Genomic DNA, 18,241 nt, shown 5'->3' on the forward strand with positions numbered 1-18,241 from the left:
GGGCACAGAACCACCCGTATGAGCCACGGCAACAAAGTTATAAAGTATGTCACTGAGGTTAGGTCATGTGTTTTTCTAATAAACAACTGTCTCTTCTTAAAAAAGTGGTTATTTGATCGTGATTATATAATGAGAAGCATCATAGTGTAAATTAAGAAATGAGATTAAACAATATGCCAGTATACGATGAAATGTTTTATTTATTTCTTGTCTCCGAACGCAAAGAGATGTTTTTTTAAAGGGACACCAAAGAATTCATGCCTCAGTGAGCGCGGACTGTCGAGATTTGTCCACTGGATGTCGCGCCAGGATCACTGTTGCAAGCTTTGGGCTTTGCCTTCATGATGAACTTAATTAATTTATCGTGTGATTATTCTCATCATTTTCAATATGATAATGGCAATGATTATGAAACCGATTGTTGTTATTATTTAGATAGTAGTTAGTTATTAAGTTATTACCAACGCATGGTTTACTTCCAGGCGGCTGTCGAGAGGAGAGCTATGATAAACCAGGTATTTTCAAAGGGCAGTGACGATGGAGGCCAATGATAATTCTCTTTAAATGAACAAATGTCCGATTTTATATAAATTACTTTTGGAAATCATACGAAGAGCAGAGTGAGTCTTTATCTAATCTTTAATTTGCTCATCGTATACAGTAGACCAGACCTTTGGCCTCTCTTGCCAACACATTATTCCTCGCGTCGAGCTCATTCACGGTCGGCTACGTGACACCTGACACCTCTGTGCAACGCACACGCACACACGCACACGCAGGCTGGCACACCGAGTTTGGCCGAAAGAAAAGGCGCCGAGTTAACTCAATAGGAAACATGTTATCGAAAGTGAACGGCCACGAACCAGTAGTACAGTGTCGGTTTAAAAGTATCATTCCAAACGACGCACTTGCATGCCCACCTCGCCCAGCGGATCTGAACAGAGCTGTATAGCGCTCCCTCCTCTGTCCGCGGGAACCATAGATGACAAGCTCAGAGCTGCCTGCAGCATCTAGCGCGGGTTCCAGAAGCGGACCATGGCGAGACGGATGGAAGTCTACCTCTTATTTTTTATCCTTTTCACATCGTTTTGCCGCCACGCAAACGGACAAGTGAGCCTTAACGAGATAACAGGATTTAGTTTGAGTCCACCTTATTTCAACCTTGCCCAGGGTTCAGATATTTCCGCCACCGCCACTTGCGGACAGGATGATTCTGGGAGCCCGAGATCTGATTTATATTGTAAACTTGTCGGAGGACACAACACTGGATTCAATGTTCAAAATATTCAGGTGAGATGATTCAACCTATCTTCGACTTTCTCAGTTCCAGAGTTATCACTCTGTTATCAAGAGTTATTAATCAGTGGGAATCATACATGAATTAGTAGATAATGATTTTTTTTATATTAAATTCATTCTGCTACTTCAGACACTATTTAGTTCAATGTGGCGGTATGTGGTTCATGCTGTCCTAATTTACCCATATTAGTACAAATGTGTACACCTGCCTGCAAACAATTGGAGTCTGTCGTCTGTCGAAAAGTGAGTTTGAACTTTTTCAGGCTCCAGATTTTCTTCATGGTATTACATTTTTATTACCTTGTATGAATGTTTTATCATGCGTTTACAGACACTAATTCATTTGGCATACGTTAATTGTTTTATCAACTCTGTAAATGCCTGCAGAGGTGCAGTTGAGTCAATCCAGTGGACTCAACTGCACCTCTTACTCCGCAAAACGATCTGGTATTCTGAAACCCTTCAAAACACATGTTAACTAATGGATGTCCAATTTAGGGTCAATTCTGTGACCACTGCAACTCCAATGAGCCAAACAAAGCCCACCCGGTTACAAATGCGATCGATGGGACAGAGCGCTGGTGGCAGAGTCCTCCTCTCTCCAGAGGACCCAAATACAACCAGGTGAACATCACCCTGGACCTTGGGCAGGTGAGATGAACGCACCCCTTCATGCTGGAACTGTTACTGCACTAATGGAGTAGGCCTACATACTCGACATGTTTTCAACGTTTACACGCGGATATAGTGAACAGAGGGAATCGCTGATGTACAGGGGAGGAGTAGTATAATTTGAAGAATCTTGTCACGCCATACCCATAGATCCTTCTCGCCTCTTCTTTTTTATGTTGCTGTTGTCTTGAAACCCTTGAAAGAACCCGTTATCATCAACACATGTGCATCTGCTGTGGTGGCTGATTGCTTGTTGGAGCGGGAACAGGAATTTGGATATGTGAAGCAGTTTAGTTTTTTTTCTCTTCCTTTCAATAGCGCACTATCAGAAGCAGGGGCCCTCCTCACGCTAAGACAGAGGTGGTCATGTGAGGGACGCCCCCTGTGGACCACTTGCTGGCAGGGAATCAAACTCACGCCCCTCTGGCCGGGGGATATGTATCCGATGTGACCTGTGTCCAGGGCAGTGGAGTTTGGCCTGCTGCCCGTGAACCACTTCATGTTTGATTGTCATGAGTCAAAAAACAACAACTGAGAAATTCTGTCTGAGGGGAGATTAAGATTCCTACCGATGGTGGACGGTATCTGACATCCAGGCATGTGGAAGCCCTGCAGCGCTGCTGGGGGGGGTTTGATGCGGTGTTGAGTTTCTGGTCGTGCAGAATGCTAAGGCCAAAGTGTGGTGGGGTTGGACATGATGAACCTATATGTGTCCTCATCCCTTCGGTCCTATGTGTCCTAATCCCTCATGTTGCAGTTCCAATGTGCAGTTCTCTTCCATTCTTAGATAAGCCAGGCTGACTGGCGATGGACGTGGGGGGTTAAAAATAGCCACTATGCTCATAGGAGATGATGTACGCATGCAAACCTTTTGGGGGGGGATGTCTTAGTTTAATTTGTGGTAATGTCCCCCATTTATTTCTGAGCAGGGACAAGTGATGGACAGGTTCATGCTACAAAGGGCATGGCTAGATTATCGACTGAGGCTAACCAAACACACACACACACACACACACACACACACACACACACACACACACACACACACACACACACACACACACACACACACACACACACACACACACACACACACACACGACACCCCCACTACCACTGCTCCGCCCAAAATCTAACCACTGCCGCGCACACACACACCACAATACACCACCACACACTGCTGGCTTGCGTCCGACCCGTCAGACGGATCCGATGGGGAGCTGATGTCTGTGATTGTAAACACTCTTCTTTGGACAAAGTGTTGGCTATTAGAAAGAGATAATCCCTTTGAAAATAATGCTTTGGTATTACAAGCACTAAAAAAAGAAACCCAACATGGAGGCAATAGGGCTAGAGTAGAAGACAGTTTCAAACTTTAAAAAGTAACAAAACATTAAAAGCTTAGCTCCACTGTTATTCATGCTTTGGCCTTTAATACCAGTTTATTTGAGCATCTTGATGGATGCCGATTTTGTGTCCTCAGACAGCCTTCTTGTTATTTTGCTTCCCACACATTTGCTAAGAGTCTATGCTAGAGTATAAAACAGATTAAAACTTGTAAAAGTAAACAAATGTTTAAAAAGTATTAGCTTCACTGTTGTTCATGCTTTGGCCTTTACTATTAGTTAATTTGAGCATCTAGGTTGGAATGCCGATTTTGTCCTCCGAGAACGCTTTCTTGTTTTTTCGTTAGAGGCTGGGATTGTGCGATGCCGACCTCAGCAATCTAGTGTGGCTCATTCTGAATCCTTTGGGCAGAGCTTGCGATCTCCAGAAAGGTGTGGGCTTTGTTCAGGGTGGACTAGATCCTGTGGTTGCCTTTAAGCACGCAGGTGTTCCACTCTTATCTTCATCTTTCTCAGCGGATATTTTCGATAACGGCACGGCGAATGTTTACATTTTACGACCCGGTTCAAAGGGAAAAGGCTCTCTTTCAGACGAGACGTTTCCGCCGGCTCCCAGTGGCAACTTGTTTGAGGACGAGGAGTGCCTCGGTTAATCTTTAATGCGATGTTTAGGCTGACCTGTTTTTAGTAATTAGTCACACAATTGGAACACTTGGTTCTAGCTTAGATAAAAAAATGGCGTTTTTGTTGGCGTAGAAATGGCCTAAACATGCCTTTAGGGTCAAGGCTCAGAGTGGAGGTTGCTGGTTGGCTAGCTACTGCGTGTCTTGTCTTTCAGATTATTGGCTTTTGACCAATGACCCGCGACAAATCCGTCAGGAAATGAGTCGAAAGTCGGGTCACTGACTGATTTCAGAAGCTAATAGCATTGCTAAAAGGTTACTCCTCCTGTTGTATTCCCTTATCTTATTATGACCTGAAAGCGCTTTGCTGCTTGTATTGAAAGGACGGTCAGTTGACATGTACTTCACTCTATATGATAATAACATCCAGAACAAAAAAAAATAATTCGTACCCGATCCCAAAAGCGAACTCAAAGTAACCAAACCAAAGCTTTTGTGTCATTTCACTAACATGTTCAACATCATTTCAGAGACGCACTAATATCTGTCTGTGACCAATAGCAGACGACCCTAGTCAACTTCAAGACATTGCTTCCTACTCTTATATCATTCAAGGATTCAATGATACTTAGGAGGGGACTCATATGTCCAAATCACCCTCGACACAACCCTTATGGCTCCCCACTGCCCATCGTGGCAGCCTATAGGCGGCTGGGAGCACATGCGTGTGGGCCTTGTGTCAAAGTATTCAGGGCACGCAGGAGACTATTGTTCTGGTAAATATGCGCACCATGTACCAGCAGGCCGCCAGTCGCCCCCCAGTTTTTTTTCTTTCTGGGGAATGTATTTTAGGAGATGTGACTGCATGCAGTTCATTGGACTGAGTGGGCCCGTTCAGTCATGGGAGACGGTCATGCCAGCCCTTTGTGGTCTGTCTGTCTGTCTGTCTGTCTGACTGTCTGGCTGTCCGTCTGCCTGATGAGACCCAAAGCCCCTCTCGTTTCTGGGTGATACCCCATAGGACATTATTGGCATTACTACTGTAGATGCATTAACCGTGGGCTTTTATGAGGGGCAGGAACATGTATAAGTACATACGGTTTATGTTAGGGTTGTATATACACCTATACACAGTAAAAGTACGTACACTGCTATAAAAGTGAATGCAATTGATCTTATCACTGGGCCATTAAAAAAGCAGATTTTCTTTCACGCCATAACTTGACATTTACTGTGGTTATTTACTGTTGAGCATTTTAGCAACACAGCATAACTATAAACTATATCACTGTACAAAGTTTAGATTGATATGAAGGAATGTTGACATCTTGATGGACCTATTTCTGCAAGATTGACATATTTCCCCATCCATAGTGACATTGCTTTAGGTTAGCGAGACGGTTAGAGGTTGTGAAATCGTAATCTGTTGTTCTCTTTGGATAAGTAAGGTGGCACAGGGATTAGAATGGCTCCATTCCTTTTTTTTCTCCACGTGGAACCTAAACTGCTAGCTGAGGGGTCCGCCTCCACTCTGAGGTTAAGACTTTCCCAATGCACCCGTCGCCCCCTTTTGTGTGGGTTTCCTCCAGGCTGGATTGTGTGACATGCTGCTGGTCCCTTTGTGAATGCATGCAGAGGTTAGATATAGCTAAAGTAGATATATATATTTTTTATGAGTGACCATGCCTTCTTAAAGTGTTGGATGGATTCATGGTGGGAATTGAATTCTTAGTGAAAGTCTATTAATGTAAACACACACACACACACACACACACACACACACACACACACACACACACACACACACACACACACACACACACACACACACACACACACACACACACACAGTGCATGAAATGTGTGCACACATGAATCGATGCATTGTATGACCGCATACGTAGACCATGTCTTTAAAAGAAGGCTCTTAATTTCCAATCCCGTGCATTCTGCCCTTTCTAAGAATGACATCTTCATAGAACATCACTCCTCTCTTTTTATCATGCTAAATGTATTTATTATCTGGTTACTAGCAGTCAGTCTAACCCCGTGGCGCTATGGCTATTAGAGCCGTGGCTGATGATGATGACAGAGGTGATGTAAGAGGTCGGGTTTAGCCGCCTTCAGCCACGTTTAGCTGCCTTCAGCTCTGTTGCCTGTGGTGCCGGTCGAGCCTTTTGGATATTTACAACCTCTCGCCGCTAGCAGGTTGATCCTTTTTATCACTACTAAGAAGCAGCCAGGTCTCGAGACTCGGATCACGGCCCTCCTAAATCAAGTGCTCAGTAGTGGAACCGAAAACAATGGCGCCGGTTCAACTCGCAGAGCTGGGGGGGATCTCATAAATAGCAGCGCTGATCAGCGGTCACGGGCGTGATGACGCAGGTGACGGGCTCCGCAGGTTCTTTTCCACTGGAAAGAACCTGGTCCCGCTTCACAGACATGCCTCGGCACATCCCCCTGCTCTCCTTTCATGTCATGGATAATGTATTTTTTCTGCCATGGACGTTTTTGATCATAGGCCAAGTTCACAGAGCTGGGAGGGGGGTGGCTGTCTTGAGAATCTTTAACTTCATCAAAGACGAGGATTGGAGTTTGTTTTCTCACCGCGTTCATTCCAAAGAACCACAGAAAGCCTGCATTTCATTGCCCTCATTAAAATAGCGATAATCTAAGTAGCTTCTTCTGCAATCGTTTGTGACCAAACAATTTCGTCGGAACGATAACCTGCAATCGAGAATTCCGTCTGCTAAACACGAGACCAATGAGAGCCACGTAGGAGCCTGCATCTTTTGCCTTGGTATATAGACTCTTTTTTAGTAGAAACGGACTAGGAGGAGGATTGGTAAAAGTGGACCTTAAGGCGCTTTCACCAGTCCTGACGCACAATAGGCCTTTTCTCAGGAAGGCCAATGCCATCCTGGACTGTGGGCCCCGGGCCAACCCCTGAAGGGACCATTTAACCGGCTCCCCATGGGTCGGCCCTTCAGAGCGGGGAAGGGGGAAGACAGAAAGGACCAGCGACTCTTTTATCCCTGTGGCCAATCATTCATTAAATCGCTGGCTACTGATCATACTGATAAAGCCTCTTATATTTTTACATACACATAACAACTGCATATTGGTCGACCTTGTCTTGTCTTGTTGTTTGTGGTTTGCGTTGTACGGTGCTGAACGTGTGATCCTCACGCACAGCAAATCTCCCCTCTCCACCTTGGAACTTGAGCGTGCGGACATCCTGTTGGGTGCATCACACATTTGCTAGAAAATAAATCAACCCCCTCAACGAAAGCTCCCCGCCCCTCATTCCGTCCCCTCGCCCCTGTATCAGTGCCACCTGTTGCACGTGGACCAACAGTTGGACGGCCCGCATTGTTTTGGGACGAGGGGTGTGTGCGGGGCTCAGGCTGAGAGAGGGGACAACTGTCGCAGCACACCCCATTGTGATGCAGGGTGCCTCGGTCAGACAGCCACGAGCCCCCCCCCCTCTCTCTCTCTCTCTCTCTCTCTCTGTCTCTCTCTCTCTCTCTCTCTCTGTCTCTCTCTCTCTCTCTCTCTCTCTCTCTCTCTCTCTCTCTCTCTCTCTCTCTCTCTCTCTCTCTCTCTCTCTCTCTCTCTCTCTCTCTCTCTCTCTCTCTGTCTGTGTCTCTCCTTTGTGGTGCGCTCCTTTGTTGGGAGAAGGCAGAGTCTGGGGAGCTCTCTGTCCCTGCGGCCCCCTCGCTGCGGCGCCGTGGAATGGGGCTGGCAGCGCGACGCCCTGGGCTCGGAATCCGGGATTAGAACAGGCCGGCTTTCAAACTGCAGTTGTTAAATATGTCACCTGTGCATATGTATTTTATGCTGTATGTATAGATAGGGACGGCTGGCATATATATATGTGTGAGTGTGCGTGTACGTGTGTGTGTGTGTGTGTGTGTGTGTGTGTGTGTGTGTGTGTGTGCGTGTGCGTGTGTGTACATACAGTGTAACGTACATACAGTGTAACGTACATATGCACATGTGACTATTTAACAACTGCAGTGTTGTGATGTTGTGCTACATATGTGTTATATGTGATGCGCTCTTATGCTGGATTATAAAATTGAATTGCAACAACACCATGTAACGGGAATAACCTGGTGGGCCGTGGCCCAATTCTGTGGCTCAATACCACATACCAGTTGTTTCTGGAATGTGGCCTTGCAATATTATTTTGTAACACAGCAATATGAGCACATTGGTAGAAAAAAGTTTTCTGGGTTCTCAACTACAATAGAACATCATGAACACTAAAGAACAATATGAAGGACGTTTATACATAAAGCTTCAATTAAGTAAGTAAACTAAGTAAAAAATATATCTTTAAGAGGGAGTGAGCCCACTGTTTAAGCTGGACTTCAAACTAATACTAAAATAATAAAATAAACCGCTGCTCAGATGGAATAAGTGTCAGAGAACCTTAACCATCTCTCAGACGCTGCAGTCCTTAGCTGTCCAGACAAAATAGACATGTTCACACACATCTCACTGTCGGTGTCCCTTCAACTCCAGATCGAAGAGTAAAACTTTTGGCAGAGACTGGAAAGAAAACATATGATTTCACTCCGGACTCTGGGCCATGGATGTTTGCTTCACGAATTTGGTGTCGGTTGGTCATGGTCTTAAGACCCTTAACGACGAACTGAGGGATGGGACCTATACACACATTCATCAGAGCAGAGCTCTCCAACAAACACAACCCCCACACAGACGCACACACAAACACGCACACACACAAACACGCTTGACCTTGACCCCAGGATCATCTGGAAACGGCAGTATACGCTTTGCAGTGTGCATGCGGTATGCTTTGTGAAATACATAAGCGGCCCGGCTATTTTAGGTCTAAACGTGGGAGACGTGTCTTAAGCATTTAAACAAATGCCAGGGGCGACTGGCATGGGCAGAGTGTGAGGTGATAGTCAGGCTTACGCGTCCCTGCTGGCCCGCAATAACCTCAAGTTCACAGTGGAAGGAGTGACACTTGAATGCCCTGTGTGCCACGTGAGTGTGTTTAACAGTCTGGATACGCTCAGGAATTCATTGGCGTGGCAAGAGGGATCGGTGACCTGTAGCTGGTGACCTCTGACCTTTCTGTCACCGACCCCGCTGCCTGCGATGCTGTGTGCTTCCAAAGGCCTTCACAAAGCTGTTTTTTTAAGTGTTGCTGCCGCCACATGCTTGTCAATGTGTCGCATGGCTCTGTTCATCGGATACAGGGGAGAGCACTCCGAAAATGTCATATCTCAAGGCTGCTGATAAAAAACAATCCATCCTATTAAATCCACCCTATTAAATCCATCCCTGATGTTCAAAACAATTCAATTTTATTTGTATAGCCCTTAATCACCATTACTGTCTCAAAGGACTTAACAGGCCAAATATATATGACACAGTATATACTATAGACTGTGAAATATATGACTTTGTCATATATTTATGATGAATCCTGAACCTTTGAAATCATGTTGAAAGGTTCATGATTTATTGACCATTGCATGCCTTTGTGTAGGTCCTCCTATGAAGGAATATAGCTCCTATATACACAGGAGGACGGGGTATATTCCTACACTTTGGGTGAGCTGTACAGTAGCACAAGGCAGTGGCCTGGACAGGTTTATCAGTCCTTGTGTATATGCATCGCAATTACCAAGAGGGGTTTGACTTCCTAGCGTGCGGGGGTGCTGAGGCCAGAGTCGCAGCCCGTGCCGGGGGCTATTAGGCAGGAAGTGGAATGTGACGCCATGTTTGGAATCTGAGACGGATAACCCCACCCCCCTACAACCCTGGCCACCACCTCTCTCTGTCTTTTAATCCCTTTCTTCTTTATCTCCTCTCCCCCCTACAAACCGCCCTGCATCCTGCCCTGAACCTCTTCCTGTGTTGCCTGAACTTATTTGGCTCTCTTCAGCTGAACCATGTCGTACATGGTATGTACATGTGTAGATAGAAGACAGATAGTATATCCATTCAGTATTCTGTATGGATAGAAGGCAGATTTGACAGCCCACGCTCTGGTTACATGGTTGAGGGCCTATACGTTGTTTTTTTGGTGCTTTCATCAATTGGTCCGTATGTGCATATTGGGCTTCTGATCAGTCTAAAGAAGATCATGTATTTGGGTTGCCCATCTATTTAACAATAACTATCAACAATCTATGTTTAAATCGGACATTCTGAGCTTGGATTATTAATATTCTTCCACCCAGGAAATGATCCATGTTTCCTCATGTAGTGTCTTTAAATCTGCCCTTACTTTTGCCTGAACGGAAACACAGGATAACCTCAACTTTTGTTCTCAACTGATAAAACACAGTCCAGCAATGCGAAACATTGAAGAACAGCGCAGGCTTTGTATGAAAGGGAAGAGGGGGCTTTGCAGTATTGCTCCGATCCTTAAATAAATGTAAGGCTTGATCCCCCATTAGCATGTTGGCCAGAAGTGATGTTAGCGATCGCATTGACAGCTTCCAGAAGACAAGCCAAGGCACTTCCACAGCTGAACCTTGACCCCTCTCGCAATCCATCTAGCAGAGAGCTACTTGAACCCTGCCCTGGCCATGGGGGTTGGTGGTTTTAGGGGCAAACTGGCAATACTTCAACTTAATGGCCTCACCTTACTGACGTACACACCGGACAGAGGCTTTTTCCTCCTTTTCCGTCACGTTGCTTATATTTGTTGTGTGTGAGAGCCTCGCAGAACAAGAGAAGCGAGGCAGCTGAGGCTCCCAACCCGGCACTGAGGGATGTGACGACTAGTGTGGACCTGCCCTCCTCGTCCTCGCTGTCGGAACCCTGAATCGCTCTCAGTGCAGTCTGCAGCGTTCTGTTATCAAACTCTCAAATTCTCCTGTCTTTCTCTACTTAATTGACACACTTTTGCTTAATCCAGATCTTCCAGCCCGAGGTAGAATAATATATGTTTTGCAAATCCAGCCGTCAAATTTCACCTCGGGGCCATGTTTTCGTAATGTTGATTGAGGATGTGTGTCAGCACAGGGTTGCCTAGCTATCGCCTGTGTTTGTTGCTAAAGACAGTGGGGTGGGGCCCTAAGGTGAAGGTGAGACTCATTCCTGGCTCGTCCGCCACATGGTTTCAAAGGGCGGGAATAAGGAAGGAACGTCGGGCCAAATAACTCCTGGTTCTCCGTTTCAGACTCCTCCCGACAAAGGGAGCTCTTACTGTAAGCTGCTCCTCGAGAGGTGAAGATTAATACCCCTGGTATTCAGGGAACCCGAAATTGCCCCGGACGGGTTTGGGTGCTTGATTATGAAGATGATGGTAGTGATGGTGATGGTGATGATGGCGTGGGCTGACGTAAAGCTCTGATTTTGTCGGAGGCAATCACTGTCAATCCCCCCCACCCCCCCTCCCTCTCCCAATCCCTCCCTCCCGCCTGTGTGGACTGTATTTACTGATAGAGGGGAGATAGGGAGCAGCACGGGTTATATGGGCGGTTTTGTAATGTCTCCCCCCATTGTCGCTTTTGCATTATTATAATTGCATCACGGCGGAGGACAACAATAACATTGTTCAGTGGCCTCACCTGGTGCATCAACATGGGCACCGTAACAGTGAGCCTCTATTGAGCGAGACACAATGCACACACTTTATGGGCCCCTGATCTCGACTTTGCAAAAGGGCTAATCTCTGTTCACGGGTCATTTCACCGCAGCCAACGTTTCCGAGCGGAAAGGAAAGAAAATGTTGAACAGCCATGTGGACTCAGTGGAGTCCTGGCTTGCTCAAGACCAGGAACGGGCGCATTTGCTGTAGCTGCTTTCCAAGCGCTAGGGGTTGATATATTATTAGATATTATATACAATGTCTTGTTTTTTAAAAAATGTATGATGACTATATGCTCTGTAAGGTGACCTTGGGTGTCTTGAAAGGCGCCTCTAAATGAAATGTATTATTATTATTATTATTATATTAATGGACGTCAAACCCTGAAGCACAGGAAACCTGACATATTTGGCCTGCAGTTCATTCAGAGCAGACACTAGCCTGGTTTCATTTTTTTGTTTACCTCTGCGTGATCTTTCTGTGTGTGTGTGTGTGTGTGTGTGTGTGTGTGTGTGTGTGTGTGTGTGTGTGTGTGTGTGTGTGTGTGTGTGTGTGTGTGTGTGTGTGTGTGTGTGTGTGTGTGTGTGGGTGTGTGGGTGTCTGTGTATGGGTGTTTCAGCTCTACCACGTGGCGTACATCCTCATCAAGTTTGCCAACTCCCCCCGTCCCGACCTGTGGGTCCTGGAGCGCTCTGTGGACAACGGGAAGACCTACAGCCCCTGGCAGTACTTTGCACGTGAGTCCCGCTCAATGCGTTACTTATAAGGCTTAGAAGGACTGCTTCAAAGGAAGCACTCAAAGACAAGGAAAATGTGCTTGTTGGCGATAAGGTTTGTACAAGGTGCGAAAACTTTCAAGAGGACCTCACATTCAAGTTAATATATCATCTATATAAATATAAATTTTATGTTTAATATATATATATATATAAAACGACCTTGTCACACAAGATTTGTCACACTCAAAATGAATATTATCGCAAGCAAATCCATTTTGCGATATTAAGGTCCCACAATCCTTGCTCAATTTCAAGTGAGAAATTATTGTAGATCAGAAACATCAAATCAAATACAAGGAGCAATTACTTTCAGGTATCTCACACACTGCATCTCTTCCTCTCTTTCACTATGGATTGCCATAGACGTCCTATGGTACATAATCAAAACCCTAAAACAAACACATACCCCCGGCCCCCTCCACCTAAGCCCTGGGATGCGAGGTCTCACAGGGGTGTTAAAGCTCTGGTCTGGGAGTACGTCTTGCCTAGAGAGAGACACACACGGATGACTCACCAACCCTTCCAGTCCCACCCTCTCCTTGCAGAGGCTTGCTATACCAGTCCCCATATTCCCTCCATTCGTCTGCCTGCCAAGGCATTAATAATGCTCTGAGAATGTCTGCTGACTCCAGAAAAATAAATCCTATCACTGTCTATCAGTCTGTATCTCCTGTTTCTATGTCGCAGGACTTGAAAATAGTTGTTTGCTTGCTTTCTGAAGTCGTGTGCCCTTAAATGATTCTGGCACTTCTTTGGGGTTTATCTTTATTGTTGAATGCACTGTGTAAGTCGCTTTGGACAGAAGCGTCTGCTAAAATAATGTTATTTCTCTATTCTGACATATGCCATTGCTGTTCATTGTTCAGTCACTACCGACAAACTTTACCCTAACCCATGTTCATCAATATTGTTGATTTATTAATTTGATGTACAGGTACGCTCACACAGTATTGGAAATGAATGCTATGAAACAGAATGAGTCAAGAAATCTTGGTCTGTTTACATTTGACAGTGATGTATTTGATTCAATTTTGATTCATATCTGTTACCAACATCAGCAGATATAAAACCTAATATGATATATTCAATGACATCTGTAAAGTAACTAATAATATAATAACTAAGAACATAATAACATATTTACAATAACAAGTAAATAACGTCAATGAGAGACCCTCCCAGCGAGGAGTGAGTGTGTGATGACGTCCTCGTCGCGTGTCCTCAGACTCTAAGCGCGAGTGCGTGGATGAGTTCGGGAAGCAGCCCAACCGACGCGTGGAACACGACGGCGACCAGATCTGCACCACGGAATACTCCAAAATCCCCCCGCTGGAGAACGGAGAGGTGAGGTCGTCCACCCTCTCGCCGCCACGCCCTCACACGAGATCAGGGCGGCGAACGCTGCGGCTCGTAGGGCTGGGCGATATTGCAAAAAATCTTATCACGATTATTTTTTTGATATTGATCGATGTCGATATTAATCACGATATATGATTTGATACTGCTGCAGCCTGAAGAAACTAGAGTGTTCATTAGTTAAACCGTACTTTTTTGTTTATAACCATATTTGTGATAAGGGAACATTTAATCACATTTAAATATAAACATTTAACTTCAAAAACGTGTTTTATCTGCTTCCAACAGAACAATATAAGGTAGCTTGCCTTGTAACCTATGAACCTATGAAAAAAAATATATATATATATTTTTTTTTTTACTTTATTTTTATTTATTTTTAATATCGAGCATTTATGTCTAATGCTTATCGTCGTAATCAACGTGAGTTTTATCGCGATTAATAATCGTAATCGAATTATTGCCCAGCCCTAGCGGCTCGCGCTATTTACGATTGTCATCCGAAATGCTACAACGCTAACTCCGACCGGCGCCCTTCCAGATCGTGGTGTCTCTGATCAACGGACGGCCGGGCTCCAGCAACTTCACCTACTCCCCGGTGCTGAGGGACTTCACCAAGGCCACCAACATCCGCCTGCGCTTCCTCCGCACCAGCACCCTGCTGGGACACCTGATCTCCAAGGCCCAGCGCGACCCCACTGTCACCCGCAGGGTGAGACACACGCGCCCCCCCCGCTACGCTCACACCCTGGTGTCGCCCCCCGGCAGCTTAGCTAGTCACCCTCCGCGTAGAGCCAGGAAGGGTGATGACGCACACGCACACACGTGCATGCGCGCACACACACGCACGCACGCACGCACGCACGCACGCACGCACGCACGCACGCACACACACACACACATATACACACATATATACACATATGCACACATATACACACACATAGACACACAAACACACACTGCACTCAGCTTTCACATTCCTTTTGTATTGACTTAATTGCCATATCCGTCTGTCCAGTCATCCCAATAAAATTGCCTTAGCTGAGAATGCATCCACTGGTTTGGACAGAGAACACCTCAGAAGTCAGGGAAGGTTTTCGGCTCACTCCATTTACCAGTATACTTTTATTAACGCTGTTATTTAAATGAAATTTCACTAATCTTGAACGTGACGTGAATTCAACCGCACATGAACTCTCTTACTCTGTCTCTCATGTACAACGACGATATCATAAACACGGTCCAGCCCTTCCCTCAAGGTACACATGGATTACGACGGCGTCTCGTTTCCCAGGGCCTGTCTGCTCCGGTGTGAGCGATACGACTAATGGGCCGATAAGATTTTCTCTTTTTAATGTATCCCCGGTGATAACCAAAGCTCCTCAACATTTTCCACAGTACTACTACAGTATCAAAGACATCAGCGTTGGTGGACGCTGTGTGTGTCACGGCCATGCACAGGAATGCGGTGTGCGGGGCCAGGGCATCTCCAACAGGTGAATATACCTCTTGGTTGAAGCAGATGAAGTCGATGGGATGGCTGTCTGGGGATTTAGCAGCACTTTGTTTGTTTGACAAATAAAATGTAGTTGACGTTACTTATTTCCTATTTCATCCCGTAAGGGGGAGCCTCGCGGGATGACATATGAAATAATTAATGTCTAGTACATTTTATTTGTAGAGGAATCTCAGTGAATATCAGTTACGGTCTAGAAAGGTTTAGGCGAGCCAAAGGGTAAGGAAATATTATCCTTAATTATTAAGCCAGAAACTTCTGGGGAAGATAGCAGAAAGTGCGATCACTCCTTGTAGGGACTATATAAGGAGGGAAATGGGTGCCATTGCGAATAATGTAGCCAAATTAGGCTATATCAACCAACAAGCTGAACTGGAGTGAGTTAATTCATGGGGCATGCACTGATCTTTGAGGCAGATATAAACATAAACAGATATTTAGTCCAAACAATGACATAACACACAATCACTATGGGAGTGTTGAGGTACATGGCGCTGTCCTCGGCTTGTTGACGTTGACTTCATGCAGGAACAGGAATAAAGAGGGAGATCACTGTGGTGATTTCAAAATCGAAAGATCCTACCGATAGAGAAGGTAGGATAAGACAAATGGCCTCGTGTGTGTTTATTTCTAAGAGTTCGACATTATAAAAATGTATAGCAACAGGGCGGATTCTTTGAGTCCATCTGATTATTGCTTGCAGTGATGTCACCTTCTGTCTAGAGTCCAAGAGGTGAGATTTCTGTGTGGTCTCGATAAAGGCAGACAGTCATCATGACACATGGACCTCATGAACCGCCCTTTGATAGCAGCACAGACTGTGAAATGAGGATTTCTCTCATGCCACTGCTATTACGGCGTTAACCAAATGACTGTTTCGCCGGCAAGCTTTTCCATTGAGAACCCGAGAGAGCGTTGCCATCTAATGACTACGTTCCCCATAACCCCTCCTGATTTCATCTCCCTTATACCTGAGGGAGCTCTGCTGATCGGTGAGTCACTCCCGGTGTCCATGCCTCTCTCTCCTCCCCAGACGGCATTGCGAGTGCACACACAACACGTGCGGCGAGTCCTGTGATCGCTGCTGCCCGGGCTTCAACCAGAGGGCGTGGCGCGCTGCCACCGCAGACAGCCCCAACGCCTGCCAGCGTAAGTCAGCGCCTAGCGGGGTTGTCCGACTGGGAAACCCCCCCCCTCCTCGTGTCTGTCTTTCCCGTTAAAAGGACCAGGTGTTGGATCTTGCGTGTGTAGATTTAACAGTAAAAAAAGGAAGCAAAGATAATGGCGCAAATGTCCTTTCAGAAGTCTTTTGTTTTTGTTTGCATGATGTCCACTCATGCCGCTCCCGTTGCCTTTTTATGATTAAAGTTTGTTTATGGTTATAGCTAACATACGTTTATGATTGTTATGTCTCAACACAGGTAGCGCACGCTTCAGTGCGCTTAGTGGGCTAGCTTGACTAGGCTGCAGTTCACTTACCAGCCAAAGGGGGCAATAATGAGAAGGGATTTCTGATTATTACCACGATTACCTCAACGTAGCCTGATATCAGCAGACCAAACCGCAAATGCATATTAGTCTGAAACCTCTCAGTACATTTTCAATTTCCATGGCCGTTATCGGACCTACAAACATTCAGAGTAACGAAACGAAACGCTCCTACTGTGAGCATAATAAATTAAAGCCAATAAAACAAATAAGATAACTGTTCGAGATTAACAGCAGTAATATGGAGTCAGCATATCTTCCATCTCTTTACATGGCGGCATCTGTAGAAGGGGAGCTCCTCGCACTCTCCCCCTCACACTCAAACCCCCGCATTCAGCGCAGACTAAATATACAAAGAACGAATGGCAAATGTAGCGAATTAAAAGTATATAAAAAATATATGCAGGTATGAAAGTACTCGTTCCTTAGGAAAATCCAATCTTTACTCATGTGCGTTACTTGTAAAGCCTTACAACCCACCCCTGCCGACGTGTCGTTGAGCGGCAGAAAGGCCGGTACACTTGCGGTGCGTCTCAACAGCAGAGTTCGCCCCGGGACAAGAGCTTGTTTATTTACTTTATTCATCTGTCTAACCAGTCGTCCAGCCACACTGACAACCAGTTAGTCATGCAGCCAGGTCAGACAACCGTGCCGGCCCCCCCACAACCATCCTCCTAGCCCCACCCCCTTGCCTGATGCAGATCTTCAACGCCGAAATCCCCCACCCCCCCCATGCCAGCCCTATCCAACCCCCCCCATCCGACCAGCCAAACTCCTGTCAGATGGAATATAATGACTTTGGACGTGTGACAAGATCCTATTCCTCATACCTCGAGATGCTGAAATCCGAGCATCATGTCGGCAAACCGAGACCCAAAACAAACAAAACGAAAACACACAGCGAGGGAGTGGGCGAGTGAGCTAGAGATAATGCAGTCATTTGGACACTCAGTGAACCGTGTGGAGGGTGGGGTGTAAGAGCAACATGGGGCTGAGGTCGGTCGTACAGTACGAGCTGTATGTGGTTGGCAGGAAGGGAGGCCATTTTGTTTGGGCCATTATCTTTGCAAGAATTATGGACTCCTCTTGTGTGTGCTGTTACCCAACACACGGTTTCGTCACGTCTCTTCCAGCAAGAATTACACTTAAAGTGTTTAAATGGCTGAGCTAAGCAGCAATGAATTATACGGATAAAAAAACAAAACAGTGTTTGTCTCTCTCTCTTTCTGTGTTTGTGTGTGTCTTTGTTTGTGTGTGTGTGTGTGTGTGTGTGTGTGTGTGTGTGTGTGTCGGGGGTTTCCTCCACAGCTTGCCAGTGTTTCTCCCATGCGTTCGACTGTTATTATGACCCCGAGGTGGAGCGGCGGGGGGCAAGTTTAGACTCCTCCGGCGGCCACGGTGGTGGGGGCGTGTGCATCGGCTGCCAGGTATGGAAGTCTGTCAAGTCCCAACGGATTCTGCTCCTCGGCAGTGTGTGTGTCTGTGTGTGTGTGTGTGTGTCTGTGTGTGTGTGTGTCTGTGTGTGTGTGTGTGTGTGTGTGTGTGTGTGTGTGTGTGTGTGTGTGTGTGTGTGT

At 46.0% G+C, this 18,241-nt stretch overlaps 1 protein-coding gene across 3 annotated transcripts in view; it reads left to right on the forward strand.

The window, feature by feature from the left end:
- Nucleotides 1–92: 92 nt before the first annotated feature.
- The window catches only part of LOC132462696 (laminin subunit alpha-3-like), a 73,037-nt gene continuing 54,888 nt past the window's right edge, over nucleotides 93–18,241 (forward strand). For all 3 annotated transcript variants that reach the window (XM_060058379.1, XM_060058380.1, XM_060058381.1), the window contains exons 1-8: nucleotides 93–1,290; nucleotides 1,798–1,950; nucleotides 12,145–12,262; nucleotides 13,530–13,648; nucleotides 14,202–14,372; nucleotides 15,062–15,159; nucleotides 16,213–16,328; nucleotides 17,976–18,094. In XM_060058379.1, the coding sequence (XP_059914362.1) occupies nucleotides 1,036–1,290; nucleotides 1,798–1,950; nucleotides 12,145–12,262; nucleotides 13,530–13,648; nucleotides 14,202–14,372; nucleotides 15,062–15,159; nucleotides 16,213–16,328; nucleotides 17,976–18,094 (1,149 nt within the window). In that variant the 5' untranslated portion in view covers nucleotides 93–1,035. The remainder of the gene's footprint in view (nucleotides 1,291–1,797; nucleotides 1,951–12,144; nucleotides 12,263–13,529; nucleotides 13,649–14,201; nucleotides 14,373–15,061; nucleotides 15,160–16,212; nucleotides 16,329–17,975; nucleotides 18,095–18,241) is intronic.

This window comes from Gadus macrocephalus, chromosome 8, assembly GCF_031168955.1.
Source record: "Gadus macrocephalus chromosome 8, ASM3116895v1".
NCBI classification, from domain to species: domain Eukaryota; kingdom Metazoa; phylum Chordata; class Actinopteri; order Gadiformes; family Gadidae; genus Gadus; species Gadus macrocephalus.